The 19,279-nt window shown below is 38.2% G+C and overlaps 1 protein-coding gene across 3 annotated transcripts in view; it reads left to right on the forward strand.

Moving 5' to 3' along the window:
* Window positions 1-14,807, forward strand: part of GK (glycerol kinase) — an 80,460-nt gene extending 65,653 nt beyond the window's left edge. For 2 of the 3 annotated variants that reach the window (XM_066356008.1, XM_066356009.1), the window contains 8 exons: window positions 264-342; window positions 1,146-1,242; window positions 1,965-2,049; window positions 2,697-2,817; window positions 2,947-3,090; window positions 7,525-7,605; window positions 9,964-10,050; window positions 11,877-14,807. In XM_066356008.1, the coding sequence (XP_066212105.1) occupies window positions 264-342; window positions 1,146-1,242; window positions 1,965-2,049; window positions 2,697-2,817; window positions 2,947-3,090; window positions 7,525-7,605; window positions 9,964-10,050; window positions 11,877-11,887 (705 nt within the window). In that variant the 3' untranslated portion in view covers window positions 11,888-14,807. The remainder of the gene's footprint in view (window positions 1-263; window positions 343-1,145; window positions 1,243-1,964; window positions 2,050-2,696; window positions 2,818-2,946; window positions 3,091-7,524; window positions 7,606-9,963; window positions 10,051-11,876) is intronic. The other variant, XM_066356010.1, reaches the window with a different exon arrangement.
* The last annotated feature ends 4,472 nt before the right edge of the window (window positions 14,808-19,279 follow it).

The raw sequence follows: 19,279 nt of genomic DNA on the forward strand, positions 1-19,279 counted from the left end.
CAGACTGCTCAACACATAGATCCAAGGGTGTGCTGAAAGCTTCTCTTTTCCCTGTCTCATGAAGAACTTCTATAATGACCTAGATAAAACTACATTTGTGTTAGACCTAGTTTATATTTGTACAAGTCCCAAAGCTGAAACTTTTGAATTTTATTCATCTGGTAGTGTCATACACAGAATATGAGCAATAAAACATTTTTGGAGCAATAAAACTTTTTATAGTGGTAACATATATTTTTCTTGGATTCTTTTTTTTCCCATAGGGTTCTGTAGCTATAGCCGGTGCTGTTATTCGCTGGCTAAGAGACAATCTTGGAATTATCAAAACCTCAGATGAAATTGGTGAGTAAGTTCTAACAAAGGCTTAGAATATCAATACTGAAAATGTTTTAATATTTTACCATTGCGGTCTGTTAGGACTCATGCTCTTGCCCCATACATGACATTAAATTATATGGATCCCTATTATGAGTTTGATTTATATGTAAAAGACTACTTTGTGAAGATTTATAAAACAACAAATTGATATATTTAGTGGTGGTTATTAATAAACTGGAAAGGTAGGGCATAAAAATTACCCAAGTGTAAAATTGAACACCAAAGATGGCCAGAACCTTCAGGCGAAGTAGTCCAGTTAAATTTATCTGATGAAAAAGAACTTTAAATCTTATCAGAGTGGGCATTAAAACTCCAGCACCTATAATTTAAGTACTAATATGGCTATTTCAGTTTATGAATCATTATTTTGAACTCACCCATCCACTTTTTCATCTAACTTGTTTAATTTTGCCCGAAGGTAAGATAATGAGGAACACATTTCTGAGTAGGAATGCACTGGAGGCGACTTCTTCATCTTTTAGTCAGCCACCTTAAAAACAGTGGAAATGAGTTAAAATAGCTCAACGAAACTAATCCAGTCCCTTTATTTTGGGGGCTGGGTTACATGTTAGTGGTGGTATTCAATGTGGGGCAATTTATTTTGGTTACTCCTAGCACAGTGCCATGCTCAGGAACATTTTGTTGTACTAATGCATAAGAAACCAAAAGCCTCATCCTAATTTTTAAAAAAAATAGATGTATTTATTGACTAAAATAAGTGGATATAGAATGATTTTTGTTTTTGTTTTTCTTTTTTTTAATGTTAGAAAAACTTGCTAAAGAAGTAGGTACTTCTTATGGCTGCTATTTCGTCCCAGCATTTTCAGGGTTATATGCACCTTACTGGGAGCCCAGTGCAAGAGGGTAAGAATTAAAAATAAGTTATGCTTTTATGGGTCTAATAACTTATTAATCAGTAGTTTCCTATCTATTTTCAAATACTTTTAAAGTGTTGAGGAAACCTTTTTAATTTGAAGAGTATAATTTGTTAACCTTTAATCTCCCAGAAGTTATAAGTCATCTAACAATAAGCCATGTCCATACTCATGTTAGTGTTATCTTTTATCTTCAAGACATCTGCAAGTTATGTATCAAAAGGACATTGTCTAGATCAATGCTGATTTATCTGGTTTTATATTTTTGTCATCTATTCTGTTGGATCATGACCTTTTTCTTTCTTTTTTTTCCCTTACTTTTCCCATTGATTGGGGGGAGGGAGGGAGAGAAGCATCAACTCGCTGTTCCACTTTGTTGTTCCATTTAGTTATGTTCTCATTGATTGCTTCTCATCCGTGCCTTGACTGGGGATCAAACACGTGACCTTGGTGCACCAGGACGACACTTTGTCCACTGAGTCAACTGGCCAGGGATGATCATGAACTTTTTCATACATGGATGCAGGATTTTGGACCACAAGAGCTTTCTATACTACTTAATGTTTATTTCCACTTTTGTTTGTTTTTTTAATGTCTATTTTCCCCCCTGCACATTTCTATCTACCAAATACAACTTTTCTATATTTAAAACATTTCAGACTGATGACTCATTTCCTATCACCCTGACCTTAAAAATCTTTGTATTTTTAGGATCATCTGTGGGCTCACTCAGTTCACCAACAAATGCCATATTGCTTTTGCTGCATTAGAAGCTGTTTGTTTCCAAACTCGAGAGGTAATAAATATGGACTTATTATTTTATACCTCATTGGCTTTTATCATTCTTAACAAATTACTTATGAGTATCAGAAATTGATTGAATACTTAATGAATTTATTAAATACTTTTTAAAAATTAAACCTGCCTAAACACTAATCTAATAAATATAAGTTTTTGTTCTTTTCCCGGCTCGCATTACCTTCTTTTTTTTAAGATTTTATTTATTGACTTTAGAGAGAGGTGAGAGAGAGAAGTGGGGGAGGGGAGGAGCGGGAAGCATCAACTCATGGTAGTTGCTTCTCATATGTGCCTTGACCGGGCGAGCCCGGGGCAACCTCAGCGTTCCAGGTCCGCGCTTTATCCTGCGCCACCACAGGTCAGACTCACATGACCCTCCGAGCTCCTGTCATCTGCCACGCACTGGGAGCTTTATGGTTGGGGTAGATGTTCAGTGGCACATATTAGGCAAATGAAGTAGCACTAGCAGGCATCAAGGTGGGAAAGCCGAGTAGAAAATAGAATGGTTTGGTTTGGCAGGATATCAGGGTGAGTACAGAGGTGTAGAGAGAGAGAAGGTTGATTGTGACCAGACCAAAGAGGGCCATCTGCAGGGATGTTACTATGAAGTAGTTTAATTATGTTCATTGCGTTGGTTTATTTAAGATTTTGGATGCCATGAACCGCGACTGTGGAATCCCACTCAGTCACCTGCAGGTAGACGGGGGCATGACCAACAACAAAATTCTTATGCAGCTACAAGCAGACATTCTCTATATCCCAGTAGGTTAGTAAACCTTCTTACCTTTACCTTCTCAGACTAAAGCATCTTTTGGAAGAACTGGTTTTTTAGACATACATAAAAAATAACTAACTAAATAAATACACCGTTGTTGATGTGCCTCTCCCCTCTCAGTGAAACCCTCCATGCCGGAAACAACTGCCCTGGGAGCCGCCATGGCAGCGGGGGCTGCAGAAGGAGTTGGCGTGTGGAGTCTGGAGCCCGATGATCTGTCAGCCGTCACGATGGAGCGCTTCGAACCTCAGATCAATGCTGAGGGTACATTTTTTTTAATTTTATTTATTCATTTTTAGAGAGGAGAGAGAGAGACAGAGAGGGAGAGAGACAGAGAGAGAGAAGAGGGAAGGAGCTGGAAGCATCAACTCCCATATGTGCCTTGACCAGGCAAGCCCAGGGTTTCGAACCCATGACCTCAGCATTTCCAGGTCGACGCTTTATCCACTGCGCCACCACAGGTCAGGCGAGGGTACATTTTAAAGATTGAAACCTTTCATGATATACTGTGAACACAGGCTCAGTGAGAGAGAGCTTGCCTTTCTGGTTATTCATAAGCTAAGGAACTGAGTACAGCAGCAAGCTGTACTGTTTCAGGTTTGGCTCTTAAGCATGTTGGGCTGCACTTAGTTTGGATGAGAGAAATCACTCCTTGTAAAAGGGTCTTCTAGAATTGCATTTTTACAGTTCACACTTCTCCAGTCCTTTTGTGTAGAAGGATAACACTGCCACACTGTCAGTTCTAGCTTGTTCGAATAGCCTTTTTTTAAAGGGAGAAGGACGATGTAGCAGCCACCCACCCCTAATGTCTACCCAGGATCATCTTTGGTGCCAGTGGCTCAGTTTTAGGACATGATTAGCTGCGCTAAGGGACATTCTGCTAATTTTTAAGCTCAGCAGACAAAACAGCCAGACAAAAGCAGCAACAGTTTAAATAAATGAGGATTAAATGTCTTATTCACTTCCTAACTAAACTAAGGCCAAAGGTCTCACCGACACCTTTATTAAAATAGTGTAGGGAATGCTACTCTAATTGAAACAAATGTGAGTATAAAAATAAGGTTTTTATATATATTAAATTTGGTTTTATAACTTCTAAAAACCTATGCTTGAAATAGCATCGGAATGAATTTTGAGCTATTCAGAAATAAGCTTCAAATGCATTTTTAAGTTTCTGGAAGACTGTGCCAGTGCTTATTAATTTAATTCGTTCTTTTCCATATACAAAAGAATGCATTGTAATACTAATGGTTTTATAGTCAGACACTACGGCAGGGGTCCCCAAACTACGGCCCGGCCCGCAGGGCCGCATGCGGCCCGCTGAGGCCATTTATCTGCCCCCGCCGCACTTCTGGAAGGGGCACCTCTTTTATTGGTGGTCAGTGAGAGGAGCATAGTTCCCATTGAAATACTGGTCAGTTTGTTGATTTAAATTTACTTGTTCTTTATTTTAAATATTGTATTTGTTCCCATTTTGTTTTTTTACTTTAAAATAAGATATGTGCAGTGTGCATAGGGATTTGTTCATAGTTTTTTTTATAATCCGGCCCTCCAACGGTCTGAGGGACAGTGAACTGGCCCCCTGTGTAAAAGGTTTGGGGACCCCTGCACTTCAGCATGTACCTTAATGTAGAAACATGTTTCAAACTCTGATATTCTGTCTGTAAATAAGTTTTCACTTTTATATATTGGATAAAATATGAACTTCAAAATTTTTTCTTTTTTTTGTTTTGTTTAGTTTTGTTTTTTTAATTATTAATTTGAATGGGGTGACATTGATAAATCAGGGTACATAGGTTCAGAGAAAACATCTCCAGCTTATTCTGACATTTGATTATGTTGCATACCCATCACCCAAAGTCATATAGTCTTCTGTCACCTTCTATCTGGTTTTCTTTGTGCTCCACCCCTCCCCCCCTTCCTCCCTCGCCTCCCCCTTCCCCGTAACCACCCCACTCTTGTCCATGTCCCTGAGTTTCATTTTTATGTCCCACCTATGTATGGAATCATATAGTTCCTAGTTTTTTCTGATTTACTTATTTCACTCAGTATAATGTTATCAAGGTCTATCAGTAGTATTCCATAGTGTATATGTACCACATCTTCTTTATCCAATCATCTATTGAAGGGTTTTTTGGTTGTGTCCATGTCTTGGCCACTGTGAACAATGCTGTAATGAACATGGGGCTGCATGTGTCTTTACATACCAGTGTTTTTGAGTTTTGGGGGGGTATATACCCAGTAGAGGGATTGCTGGGTCATATGGTAACTCTATTTTTAATTTTTTGAGGAACCACCATACTTTCTTCCATAATGGTTGTATTACTTTACATTCCCACCAACAGTGGATGAGGGTTCCTTTTTCTCCACAGCCACTCCAACATTTGTTATTACCTGTCTTGTTGATAATAGCTAATCTAACAGGTGTAAGGTAGTATCTCATTATAGTTTTGATTTGCATTTCTCTAATAGCTAATGAAGATGAAGTTCAAATATGAAGTTCAAAATCTTTTCTATTTCTGAAAAAAATCAATTTAAAAATTTTTTATTGATTGATTTGGGAGAGAGAGAGAGACAGAAATATTGATTTGTTCCACTTCTTGATGCATTCATTGGTTGACTCTTGCGTGTGCCCTGAGAATCAAACCCACGACCTTGGCATATGGAAATGATACACTAATCAATTGAGCAACCTGACCACGGCAAAAAAACAAATCAACTTTTTAATAAGCAAATAATGGTCACAGCAAGTATATAGTCTTGAGATGCTAATCTGACTCTAAATCAAGGAAGTTTTGTGCACAGAGTTAAGGATTACTGTCTCCTGAGGAGAACCGTCTTTGTGGTTTTTAAGGCCTTAGTCCCGAGTTGATCAGGTATGTCGACATCTTTCCCTTTGCCAGCCTCCTTCTCTCCTCACAAAACACATGCGCATGCGTGCATGCACACACACACACACACACACACACACACACACACACACACACACAGGAATGGGCACCTAGATGTAGATAGTTCATTCTTACAACAAACATTTGTTTAGAGCTGACCACAGGCCAGAAACTGTCCTTACATGGGAATAGAGAGAGGAATAAAGAGCGAGTCCTTGTCCCTCAGGAGACTCGGGTGTCCTGGGAGAGGTCAGCAAAACCATGCAGACCCCCTGTGGCGGCTGATAGCCTGCGGTGTGTGTGAGGTGCTGTGGGAAGCTGGGGGCAGGCCCGAAGCGAGGCAGCGGAAGGCTCCCTGAAGTGAGTGCTGTCTGAGCAGCGTCTCGCGGGAGTGCAGCCTCCAGGTGCTGCGAAAGGCTGGCGGGCCTGAAAGCAGGGCGGCATCCTGCATGCTGCCTCTTGTTAGGAGTGCAGTGTGCATGTGTGAATGCACCAGTGCCCAGTTTTCTTTCGTCCTCTCATTGTGGATTTCCACCTTAAAGAAATCCTGTCTCCTGGGAATGCAGGTTGAATCTTGTAAGAAATCAATACTTGGCCCGGGCCGGTTGGCTCAGCAGTAGAGTGTTGGCCTGGCGTGCGGGGGACCCAGGTTCGATTCCCGGCCAGGGCACATAGGAGAAGCGCCCATTTGCTTCTCCACCCCCCACCCCCTCCTTCCTCTCTGTCTCTCTCTTCCCCTCCCACAGCCAAGGCTCCATTGGAGCAAAGATGGCCCAGGCGCTGGGGATGGCTCCTTGGCCTCTGCCCCAGGCGCTAGAGTGGCTCTGGTCGCGGCAGAGCAACGCCCTGGAGGGGCAGAGCATCGCCCCCTGGTGGGCAGAGCATCGCCCCTGGTGGGCGTGCCAGGTGGATCCCGGTCGGGCGCATGCGGGAGTCTGTCTGACTGTCTCTCTCCGTTTCCAGCTTCAGAAAAATACAAAAAGAAAAAAAAAGAAAAAAGAAATCAATACTTGTTAAATCCTTTGAATGGACCAAAAATAATTCTCTTTCTAGTCTTTCCACATTATAGCATACCCTCCTTGTATCCCAAATACTCACTACACTACCCCATAAAAAAGAGAAATCAGATTAAATGAGATTCCCCCCTCTTTTTTTGAGAGAGAGAGAAAGACAGGAAGGAAGAAAGATGAGAAGCATCAACTTGTAGTTGAAGCACTTTAGGTGTTCATTGATTGCTTCTCATACTTGCCTTGACTGGGGGACGTCAGCCCAGCCAGTGATTCCTTGCTCAAGCCAGTGACCTTGGCCTCAAGCCAGCAACCTCCAGGCTCAGTCTAGTGACCATGAGATTATGTCTATGATCCCACACTCAGGCTGGCGACCCCGTGCTCAAGCCAGATGAGCCCGTGCTCAAGTCGGTGACCTTGGAGTTTTGAACCTGGGACCTAAGCATTCAGGTTGATGCTCTATCCACTGTGCCACCACCAGTCAGGCAAAGAGATTCCCCTTTCTAATTCATCACCACGTGCTTGCAAATGGCCTGGTCTTAGCAGACATCCTGTCTCCCCTTCTCCATCACCCTTTGGACCATGCTGACTTTCCCCTCCGACTTCCGAACAAGCTTCTCTCCCAGCCATTGGCTATCACTAAGCAAACATACTCTACCAAATCTGAATTCTTGTAAAGCCCCCCATCAGTTCAATATGTGTAACAATTTGTCAAGAATGTTTAGTGACCATAGCTATGGTGCTTAGAACATATCAGTAACCTGCCTTTCATGTGTGTTTTTCCCATGTTCTATTTCTAGAAAGTGAAATTCGTTATTCTACCTGGAAGAAAGCTGTGATGAAGTCAATGGGTTGGGTTACAACTGAGGCTTCGGAAAGTGGTAACTATGTCTTCATTATTACTGCCACTTTGTCTTAGTATATTAAATAGCTTATTTAAGTGTCTGACCATATATACTTAGCAAAGTTGCTCTGAAGAAAAGCATTATCATAGATCCAGAGTTTCTAACATTTTGAAAATATTTTAAAATTGTAAACATAAAATGTAAATTATGAAGTTGATATATATATATTACTCCCATGTCTTTGCTAATTGGTTTATTCCTAATACTTTGATTGGTTACCCCTAGTAATTTAATATATATATATAAATATATATATATATACACACACACTCCCATATCTTTGCTAATTGGTTTATTCCTAGTACTTTGATTTATAGCTTAGTTTTATAAAAGTAAAATTATTTCTAGTTTCTTCTATTTTTCTAGTTTCTGCTTAACGAAAAAAATCAGCTATAGCCTTTGTGGGTTTTGTTTCTCTTAATGTCTTACTTTACCTTTTTGGGGGGCCGTCTTCATGACCTGAACCAACCAAAAGCTATGTTCACTTCAGAATATATTTTACTACTTCCTAAGCTGATTTGAAGTTCTTAGCCAGTGTATGTTATGGGATTTTATTGGAATAAGAGAGGAAGAAATGTACCAAGCATACTAAATTAGAAGTATCATAATAGATTAGGAATGGCTTTCAGGACAAAACAGAGGACTATTTTTTAAATCATTTAGGTAGGAAAGTATTCAGCTTAAATAAACCATTTAGTTATAAACAGCCTTAAGCTTTCTTTAATAAGCCTGTGCTTTTAAACAGCCTTAAACAGGCCTATAATATAGCATAATATTTTAATTATTTGCTAAATGCAAGATTTGGAATGGAACAATGGCCAATAGTATATTGAAATATATACTTTGCTGAAGAAGAGCTTATAAATGAAATACAACTGACCTTCCAACCCCAAAGTGGGTATAGAACCACTTTTTCTTTTCCTTTTTTTTTGTTTTTTTTTTGTTTTTTGTTTGTTTGTTTGTTTGTTTTGTGACAGAGACAGAGAGACAGGAAGAGGGACAAATAGGTACAGGAAAACAGGAAGGGAGAAAGATGAGAAGTATCAATTCTTTGTTGCAGCACCTTAGTTGTTCATTAATTGCTTTCTCATATGTGCCTTGACCCGGGGGGCTGCAGCAGAGCAAGTGACCCCTTGCTCAAGCCAGCAACCTTTGGGCTCAAGCCAGCGACCATGGGATCATGTCTGTGATCCCACACTCAAGCCAGCAACCACTCACTCAAGCTGATGAGCCTGCCCTCGAGCTGGTGAGCCCACGCTCAATCCAGATGAGCCCATGCTCCAGCCGGCGACCTCGGGGTTTCGAACCTGGGTCCTTTGTGTCCCAGTCCAATGCTCTATCTACTGTGCCACCACCTGGTCAGGCTAGCACTACTTTTTCTTGCCTCCACCTCCTAAAATAATTTTTAATGTATCTGACTTTTAGAAGAAGCTTCTGGAACAATCCAGTACAACAGATCAGTATGATCTGTATTTTTAATTTTTTAAATTGATTTGAGAGAGACAGAAACATTGATTTGTTATTTCACTTATTTATGCATTCATCGGTCAGTTCCTGTATGTGCCCTGGCTGGGCATCGTGCCTGCAACCTTGGCGGATTAGACGACACTCTAACCAACTGAGCTACCCGGCAGGGCTAATCTGTATTTTTTAGTCCTGGGTGTTCCTACTTGAAGCTTTTGGGTTTTTTTCTCCTAAATAAGCTTAATGTCCTTTTTCTTTTAATTTTTTATTCTGAGACTCCATTAGAAAACATCAAAACAACCATGTCCTCAGGCAATATTTTAGAATGTAGATTAATACAATTTAATTTTCAAATTAGAGTAATTTAATAGTCAAGTGCATTTTCTTATACAGATAATTCTATTTTAAAAAAGAAAATGAAACCAGTTGGCTTTGAAATTTACTTTTAGTAGGCTCATATAACTTCTGATAGCCAAAGGATCTATAATTTAAATTTGGGAGGAATTGGATTGCTTATTTTATGTCTTTGAGGGTGGGTGGGGGGTTAATCAAGAAAACTAAAATTGACAGCCTCCCAAAAAAGTCCTCCATCAGCTTCCTTTGGCTTTGCCAGTGGAAGGTGTGCAGTCTCTATATGCATTATGTTCTTGGCTACTTGTGGCATGCTATCTGTATTGTTTGTTAATTGTCATACGCCTTCAATATTGATTATATTTTGATTTGAAATAACTCTTTGCTAGCTTTTATGAATATACTATTATTATAACTTATTTTGTTTTGCTATCATGTGATTCTTAACACAAATATTGTAATTATGTGTCTCTCTTTTGGTTTGCTTGACTGGAATCTCTTCTACTTGGATGGCCACAGGTGACCCTAGTCTCTTCTGTAGTCTGCCCTTGGGCTTTTTTGTAATGAGTAGCATGGTAATGTTAATCGGAGCAAGGTACATCTCAGGTCAGTTGCTCTTTAAATTAGACAATTTTATTAGTTAGCATTAATGTACTTGTATGTAATGCAGCAAAAAGTTTTCAGTGTTTTTTATTCTTCCTGTGCTTAGGAACCTGGGTAATCCATTAAAGGTCTAATTAATTAATCTTTTGTGACAGTCAGAATTAAGAACTGTGGCTCTGTTTAAGCTCTTTTGTTTTTAGTAGATATAATTTCTTTGAGGGGCTACATTCTGCTGTCAACTACAGCTCTGAGCAAAAGTGAAAATACTACTGTTAATGCTGAATGACAGGACCTTCAGAGTGATAGATGCATGTTCAAGTATAATTTTTGACATTAATTATACTGGCTTTCAAATGTACAGAAGATGTTTTCTCAGACTACCAAAATTTGTTATGAATGGCTTAAGAACTTAATTCTGGTTAGAGCTTTGGCCAGAGTATGTTAGCAGAATTTCTGTAAAACTCTAAAACAAGGGGAAATTTTTAGTCCCTTTTGCTTTACTTAAAAGAATACATTCTATGAACTGAAGTTTGTAAAATGATTACGTAAATTGTGGTTGAATTACCAAAACTGAACTATTAATTAAAAAAGGAAGCTGGACTATTATTTTTGCCCCTTAACTTCTACTGAATAGTCTTATGAAAGTAAAATCGCTCAGCATGTGATGGCATACGTTGCATAACATATTAATTTAAATATAATAATCATTTTGGAAGCTGTTCCCAATAATAGCTCAATTTTTCTTCAAATTATCGGTTTAATGGAAATAACTTGTTCCATATGTTGCCAAGAAATTGAAACGTTTTTAAAGTCTTCGTGATTTGGGAAACAGTTCAATTATTTCTCTTAATTAATTAAATGATGACCTGGGTTTCAAATGTAAACTTTAAACTTTACTGATACGGGGCAAACATCTGTTTGTAGAAATCTGACAAGCCTTAGTTCAGTTTGCCAGCATCCATTTGGTGCTATATATAAATATGGAATAAAAATTATTTGTATCAGCAGAACATTAGGTTATCTTTTTATTAATGATAAAGCATGGGTAACTTGCATGAGAATTTAAAACTAAATTACCTTTTACTGTATTCTTCATATTTTGTTCAAATCCTCTGCTTCCATAAGAATACTTTATGTGGGTATTAATGCTTTACATTTTTACAAAGAGTTTCTGTATATATAAATCTATAGGAAATTAGCAGATACCTATTTTCTTCGTGGAAGGGTCCAAATATTCCCCAGAAGAATAGTAATTTAAATTTGTAAAGAAATGTATATGCTGTTTGGGGGAAATTTCTGTTATTTTTTTTTTCAGTAGCCTGAGGGTTTTTTTGGGGGGTTGTTTTTTGTTTTTGTTGTTGTTTTTGTTTTAACTGCATGATGATTATCTGGAAAAGGAAAGAAAGAGTGCAGCTAAATATTTTCATTGAATTTTCCCCCCTCTGTTTCCTATTTGGTAAAGGCCCTGTCTCTTTGGAAATTGAGACATGTAGCATATCTCTAAGATGAAGGATACATTAGGTTTCCAAATACCTAGGCTTCCAAAATGGATATGGTTACCATCTTTGTGTTCTCTGTTGCTAACTATGCTGAGATTTGAGAACAGCAGGATCAGGATCGTTTGCTTTGGTAAACAATTAGCAATAGTGTTAATATGTGCTAATTTTGGGATTGGCTGTTCTATTTGTTGCGTTTTTAACTGTGAAGCAATATTTAGAAACCATATAAAATTTCTAACTCTGAAAATGATTAAATAGTCTTCATTGCTTTAACTCTTAAATTATGTGTATGCTGTTATTGACATATATGGTTTTTGTCCCCTATTTTAGGTGTCCTATAAATAATTGCTCGAGCCAGGGACGTTGGGCTCAAGCTGGTGAGCTTTTGCTCAAAGCAGATGAGCCCTCGCTCAAGCTGGTGACCTCGGGGTCTCGAACCTGGGTCTTCTGCATCCCAGTCCGACGCTCTATCCATTGCACCACCGCCTGGTCAGGCAGTGTGAGCTCTTTATCTAACAAGAGACTCCAGCGATTCAGTCTCTAATGTGATGACACTATTCATAGACTTTGATTTTATTTATAAGTACTTGCTGCATGACGCTTGAAGTAGGCCTGTGGCTTGAAATAAAGAAAATGCAGCAGAAAGAATGCTATAGAAACATTTGGTGTGTTTTTTAACCAGCCGTTAAGATTGGACAGCCACCTTGGGAGCTGAGCCCTCCTTTGCCATCACTTCCTGCCCCGTTTCCTCTAAGATCTAGGAAGAATCCACATCCTGTCCATCAACAGCTCTCCTCAAGCACAGTCAGAGGCTGATGGGCCAGGATTTGATTCTCTGCACGACACACACTTGCTCAAGGGCTTATCACTAACTGGCTGAAATGAGCGACTTTGGGTTTCCGTTTAGCAGACCCCCAAACGTCCTTTTTTCTGCATAGAAGGGAGACCAAAGCATCTTCACTGAATGTTTCAATGGACTCCTCTACTAAATTCTAAAAACGGAAATTTAGTACTCTCCTAGCTTAGCTCTTTTTCTGAAAAGTATTTGCCAAAACTGAAGTTCTTCAGACATTTTACATGGTCTCACTAATTACACTGAATTGCTATCTGGGTCTTATAGAGAAAGATACTTTTTCCTTTTTTTCCCCCATCTATCCTTTTTATATTTTTTACTTTATATATATAATGTACATGCCTATATATTTTATATACTGAGGGTAACCCATTTATAAATTAAGAATACATTTTACATGGTCTCACTAATTACACTGAATTTGTGTCTGGATCTTATAGGAAAGAACACTTTTGTTTTCTTTTTATATTTCTTACTTTGTATGTATTACATACATGCCTATATATTTTATATACTGAAGGTAGCCCATTTATAAATTAAGAGCACATTGTATTCAGTAGATTATAATGGGGCTGGTCTTAAGTGGACCACTATGTGTATAAATATTTTGGGGAAAACAGCTGTATATGTTTTGGGCAACGGTTATACATATTATTTACCAGGAGAAACTTTTTCTTAAAGAGCCAACATTTAAAATTTAAAGTATATGTTCTATGTCAATAAAAGAAAATATTTTTTATTGTGACTTCAACTACATTTCTTATACCTTACATTTTTATTCAATATTTTTAGCTGGATATATGCTAAAGGGGGAAAAAAACTATAGAATACTACAGTAAATATTCTTCTCAAACACAAGTACTAGTTCATATAAAGTTATTTTCCACTGACATAATTTTAAACATATTTGAGATCCTTTAGAGGGGAGGTCAAAAAATTTTAAAAGTTAAGAAAAAACCCTTAGGAATGAATAAAGCCAAGGTCACTTGCCATCCAAATATGTTATTAATTGCTGATAAGCAATTATGATTTCTATTTAGGATGACAGAATTACCTCTGCTTATTGTCATGACAATGAAAAAAGGTTTACTAGTAGAAATGGCTTCCAATGAAACCAGGAATTTCTCAAAATGTTTATTATTTTGTGTGCCTAATCTAGCATTGTAAATGTCTATTTTAAAGATGTTTTCAAGTTCATTGCTGTTTACTACAAGCAAGAATATACTGTCTACTAATTATTTTATTCAATCAGTGCTGAAAATGAAAAAAATATTTATATGTTAATATAAAAGGCTTTGGTTTGTTTGGAATTAATGCTAACTTGGATTTGCAGTTCTCATTGTGCTGTTTCTCAACTGTTGACTCTGCTAGGTTTTATTGATACAGCTGCCACTTCAGTGACATTCATATTATATAAAGGTACTATGACATTACAAGTTTGTGGCAAGGTACTTTTAAACATGTTTCTACAGAGGTAGGTTAAGTTCATTGTAAATATTGTGAAAATCACTGTTCAAATCCTTTTCAGATGACATTAGTTTTCTATAAATTGCACTATTTATAAGTGTTTGAAATTGTACACATTGATATTTCATGATAAATGTACTTAAAATAAATTAACCCCTCACTCTTACTTGCATTTCTCAGTTACAGACTATAATTTCGATCTAACTGAAATTTAAAAAGATGTTTAGGAAATGAGAAACTTGACTGTTAGCACTTGATCGGGCACATTCTGAAGAGTAAACCGACAGCCAATGAAGTAGTTTCTGGAATGATAAGCACCTCAATCACTGTAGTACAGCAGACTACACTGTCCCATTTCAGCATCCGGAAAATACCCTGGCAAGGTCAGCAGCCATTCTCAATAGAGTCTTGCCTATAATCCTGACCTGGTTTCATTCTGTGCTTGTTTTTCTCTACCTGGTTAGACGGTGGACTCAAGTAGACCATTGTTCTCTCAGCTCAATAGCCAACACCTTAAATTTTTGTTCTCCAATAATCGATAAAATAAGTAGTGATGGATCTTTGCTTCTGTACTGATATCTTAGAATTTGTAGTGTGTTTCTTTTGAGGTGCCCCAAGCTCAGTGCTTTGGTTTGTGAGTGTTTTATATCATGTGGGAAGGCAGAATGATAGCTATTTAGGAGAAACCACCAAATGAAAGATGTCATAGCAAAGAAACTAACAACATTGACAGTAGAGTAGGTAGTATTTACCTCATAGTGTCTACCTAATAATAAGTAGAAGTATTAAAATTATTTTTATGGCTTTAATGAGGCATATTTGATATATAGAAAATGTGTATATTTAATGTATGCAATTTGATGAGTTTGGACCTATGCATATACACCTATCATACCGTCACCACAATCACAGTAATAAATATATCCATCACCTCCAAAAGATTCCTTGTGTCCCTTTGCTCTTTTGCGTGTCTGTGTGGTTAAGAATGCTTAACACATGATCTACCCTCTTAAATTTTTAAGTACACAGTCCGGTAAACTGTAGGAACTATGTTGTACAACAAATCTGTAGGACTTATTCATTTTGTATAACTGTAACTTTATACTCATTGAATAGCTCCCCATGTAGCATAGTTTATTCCAGGTCCACCCACGTTGCTGTAAATGGTAAGAGTTCCTTCTTTTAGGGCGGGAAGTTTCTTCTTTCTTGAGGCTGAATAATCCTCCACTGTATGCACACACCACACTTGCTGTATCCCTTTAGTAAGTATCAACTCGTTTCAGTCATCACCAAAACATCCATCAAAGGGAGATGAAAAAAACTGCAATGCAGCCACAAAGCAGAAAATGTGTAGCTTTAGAAAAGAATGAGGATATTGTCTAGACACATGGAAACATTTGAGACCCAGGAGCAAGCAAGGTGCAGAGGAGAGTGTGTGTTACCTCTCTATTTTTAAAAGAAGATAGAGCTAGGACATTGGCCCATGCTGGAAGGACATATAAGAAGCTGTTAGTAGTGTTTACTTGTGTCACATGCCATTGAGTCGGCTCTGACTCCTAGAGACCCTATGGATGAGTGATGTCCACACTGTCCTGTCCTGTCCTCAACAGCCCTGCTCAGCTGAAGGAACTATGACTTCTTTTATGGAGTCAACCCATCTCACGGTCGGTCTTCCTCTTTTCCTCCTGCCTTCTGTTATTCCCGGCATTATTGTCTTTTCCAAAGGACTCTGCCTTCTCATAATGTGCCTGAAGTAAGACAGCTTCAGATTTGTCATTTTTGCCTCTTACGCAATGTTTCAGTCTTTTTTTTTTAATGTTTATTTTATTGAATTTTAATGACAGGAAGGGAGAGAGCAGGAGAGAGTCAGGAACAGATGTTCCTGTATGTGCCGGGGATCGAACCAGCAACCTCTGCACTTCGGGACGATGCTCTAACCCAGTGGTCCCCAACCCCCGGGGCCGCAGACCGGTACCGGTCCATGGGCCATTTGGTACCGGTCCGCAGAGAAAGAATGAGTAACTTACATTATTTCCATTTTATTTATATTAAATAAATCGTCTGAATGATGTTTTATTTTTTTTAAATGACCAGATTCCCTCTGTTACATCCGTCTAAGACTCACTCTTGACGCTTGTCTCGGTCACGTGATACATTTATCCGTCCCACCCTAGAGGCCGGTCCGTGAAAATATTTTCTGACATTAAACCGGTCCATGGCCCAGAAAAGATTGGGGACCACTGCTCTAACCAACCAAGCTGTCCAGCAGGGCATGTTTTAGTCTTGATTTGCTCTAGAACCCACTTGCTCATCTTTCTGGTGATACAGGGTCCTACCTATAGAGCTCTCCTCCTGCACCGTATTTCAAACGGATCATTTTCCCTGTCAGGCCTTCTTTACAGTCCAGCTTTAGTATCCATACATAGTCATTGGGAATCTTAGGGTGTGAATGGTTTTAGCCTTGGTCTCTAATGACACCTCTTTGCTCTTGGTGATCTTTCCTAATTCTTCCAATGCTGCCCTTCCAAGTCTCAGCCTTCTTGATTTCTTGGCTGCAGTCTCCATTTGAATTGATAACTGAACCAAGGTAAGCCAAATCCTTAACAATTTCAGTGTCTGTGTGGTCTATGATAAGGTTGTGTTTTTCTTCTGTAGCCGTGATTTTTTGTCTTCTTGATCAAGAAAGCAGTGAAAATCAAGCATGTTAGGATGGGTGAGAAAATGTTTTTACATATATGTATTTGAACCATGTTAACTGTTAATATGTATAATATTGAACCATGTAACATTAACTATTTACAAAACTAATTTTAAATTTTGAACTTAAATTTAGAGGTCACTGTCCATGAATATTCATGGTATCATTATTCATAATAGCCACAAAAAAAAAACAAACCAAAAAACCCACAATAACCCAAATGTCTATCAATTGATGAATGGATAAACAAAAGGTAGTATATCCATAATGGAATATTACTCAACTATAAAAGTGAATAAGGTACTGATACATGCTACAATGTGGTTGAACCCTGATAACAGTAAAATGAAAAAAGCCAGACACAAAAAGCTACATATTGATATTATATGATTCCTTTATATGAAATGTCCAGAACAGACAAATCCATAGAGACAGAAAGTGGATTCATAGTTGCCAGAGTCTGGGGGAGGGGAGATGGGGAATGATTGCTAATGAGTGGGGATTCCTTTCGAGGTGATGTATGACCAGTTCCCTAATGGCCTGTGAGCTTCTAACCCCTGAAATGAGTCCCTTGAAGGAAATGAACTTTTCTGATTCCTTAAAAATGGAGGTTAATAAATTTCACTTTTTAAAATTCCACTATCACTGTTTTCAAGCACTTAATTTTGGAAATAAGAAAATTGTTTTAGTCACTAATACATAAAAGATTGATGCAGCAAGGATCTGGTATTCCATTCTCCTTCCCGGGGGTTCTCATGGTTTGTCCAATAGCTTATACTGATATTATAGGGTACAGTTAACTTGTTTCCCCTGAATACTTGATAAATGCGAAGGCAGTCTTCTGAAAGTATTAACCAAACTATTTTAACATAATTATCAGTAACTTCACTTTTCTCTAAGTGGACCTTCTATGTTATTAATTTTTTTTTTAATTTTAGAGAGAAAGGGAGAAAGCAAGAGACAGGGACATCCATCTGTTCCTGTATGTGCCCAGACTGGGATTGAGCCACAACCTCTGTATTTAGGGACAATGCTCTAACCAACTGAGCTCTCCAGCCAGGACAACTTTTTAAATTTATTTTTTTTTCTTTTTTTTTTCTTTTTTTTTTTTACAGAGACAGAGACAGAGTCAGAGAGAAAGATAGACAGGGATAGACAGACAGGAACAGAGAGATGAGAAGCATCAATCATTAGTTTTTCGTTGCGCATTGCAACACCTTAGTTGTTCGTTGATTGCTTTCTCATATGTGCCTTGACCGTGGGCCTTCAGCAGACCGAGTAACCCCTTGCTGGAGCCAGCGACCTTGGGCTCAAACTGGTGAGCTTTTTGCTCAAACCAGATGAGCTCGCACTCAAGCTGGCGACCTCGGGGTCTCGAACCTGGGTCTTCCGCATCCCAGTCCAACACTCTATCCACTGCGCCACTGCCCGGTCAGGCCAACTTTTTAAATTTCTTAAAATTTCTATTTCAGTCTGACCTGTGCTGGCTCAGTGGGTAAAGCATTGACCTGGAACACTGAGTTCACTGGTTCAAACCCCAGGCTTGCCTGGTCAAGGCACATACAAGAGTTGATGCTTCCTGCTCCTCCCCCCTTCCTCTCTGTCTCTCCTGTCTAAAATGAATAAATTAAAAATAATATAGAAAAAAAAAAGATTAGGAAGAAAATATCCTAAAAGATTAGTAGAAAATCTCCAGAGTCCTAAAATAATGTCTATAGTTTTTTTTCCCTCAAGTTTTAAGGAGTATTTTTTACAAGATTTTGAATATTCATAAATTTCACAAAAATTTTAACTTGTGCCTGACCTGTAGTGGTGCAGTGGATAAAGCATTGACCTGGAATGCTGAGGTCGCCAGTTCAGGACCCTGGACTTGCCTGGTCAAAGCACATACAAGAAGCAAGTTGATGCTTCCTGTCCCCACCCCCAATCTTTTCTCTTTTTCTCTCCTCTATCTAAAATCAATAAATAAACCTTTTTAAAAAATTTTAACACGCAAAACAATATGAGGTGTCACATATATGCGCACATACAGGTGAACTAGAGAGTATAAGATGTTCCACAGGAATTATAGATACCAAGTTTGGGATGGCGATAACTCTGGAAGGGAGACGATGGAATCCGTGAAAGGGCCTTCACTGGGACCTGAAAAGGCATGGTTCTTTAAAAATAGCTACAGCAATATAGCAAAATCTTAAGATTTGACTAAGTGGTAAGATACATGTATTTACTATATTCTCTACTCTGTATGCTTGAAATATTTCATAATAAAAAGATGAGGTGGATTGCCATCCTAATTGTCCATTAGTTAATTTTGTTTATCGTGATATCTTTCCCAAATGAAAGGGTTGAAATCTTACTGACCTTCTGGCACAATTGTTCAAGCACCTCATATATAACGTATTAATATACAGAAAAAAATAGTATATATTAAAAATTATATCCTTGCATACAGACAAAAAAGAATGCCCATTTGCCATATTTTCTATATACTAGTACCGTCTGCAATTACACTGCTGGAAGCCAACCACATTTATATTTGCATATTAAGGGTAGAAATTTTCTGGACAGAAAAGTCTCCACTCTACACTTAAATTCAATGTGAAGAAAAAAAAATCATTGTGGTCAACATTGTATTGGATTTTAAGTCAAGCGCAAGAACAAGAACCAGATTCTAGTTCATTAGAGTCAAAAGAAAGCACATTATTTAAATAAAAT

This window comes from Saccopteryx leptura, chromosome X, assembly GCF_036850995.1.
Source record: "Saccopteryx leptura isolate mSacLep1 chromosome X, mSacLep1_pri_phased_curated, whole genome shotgun sequence".
NCBI classification, from domain to species: domain Eukaryota; kingdom Metazoa; phylum Chordata; class Mammalia; order Chiroptera; family Emballonuridae; genus Saccopteryx; species Saccopteryx leptura.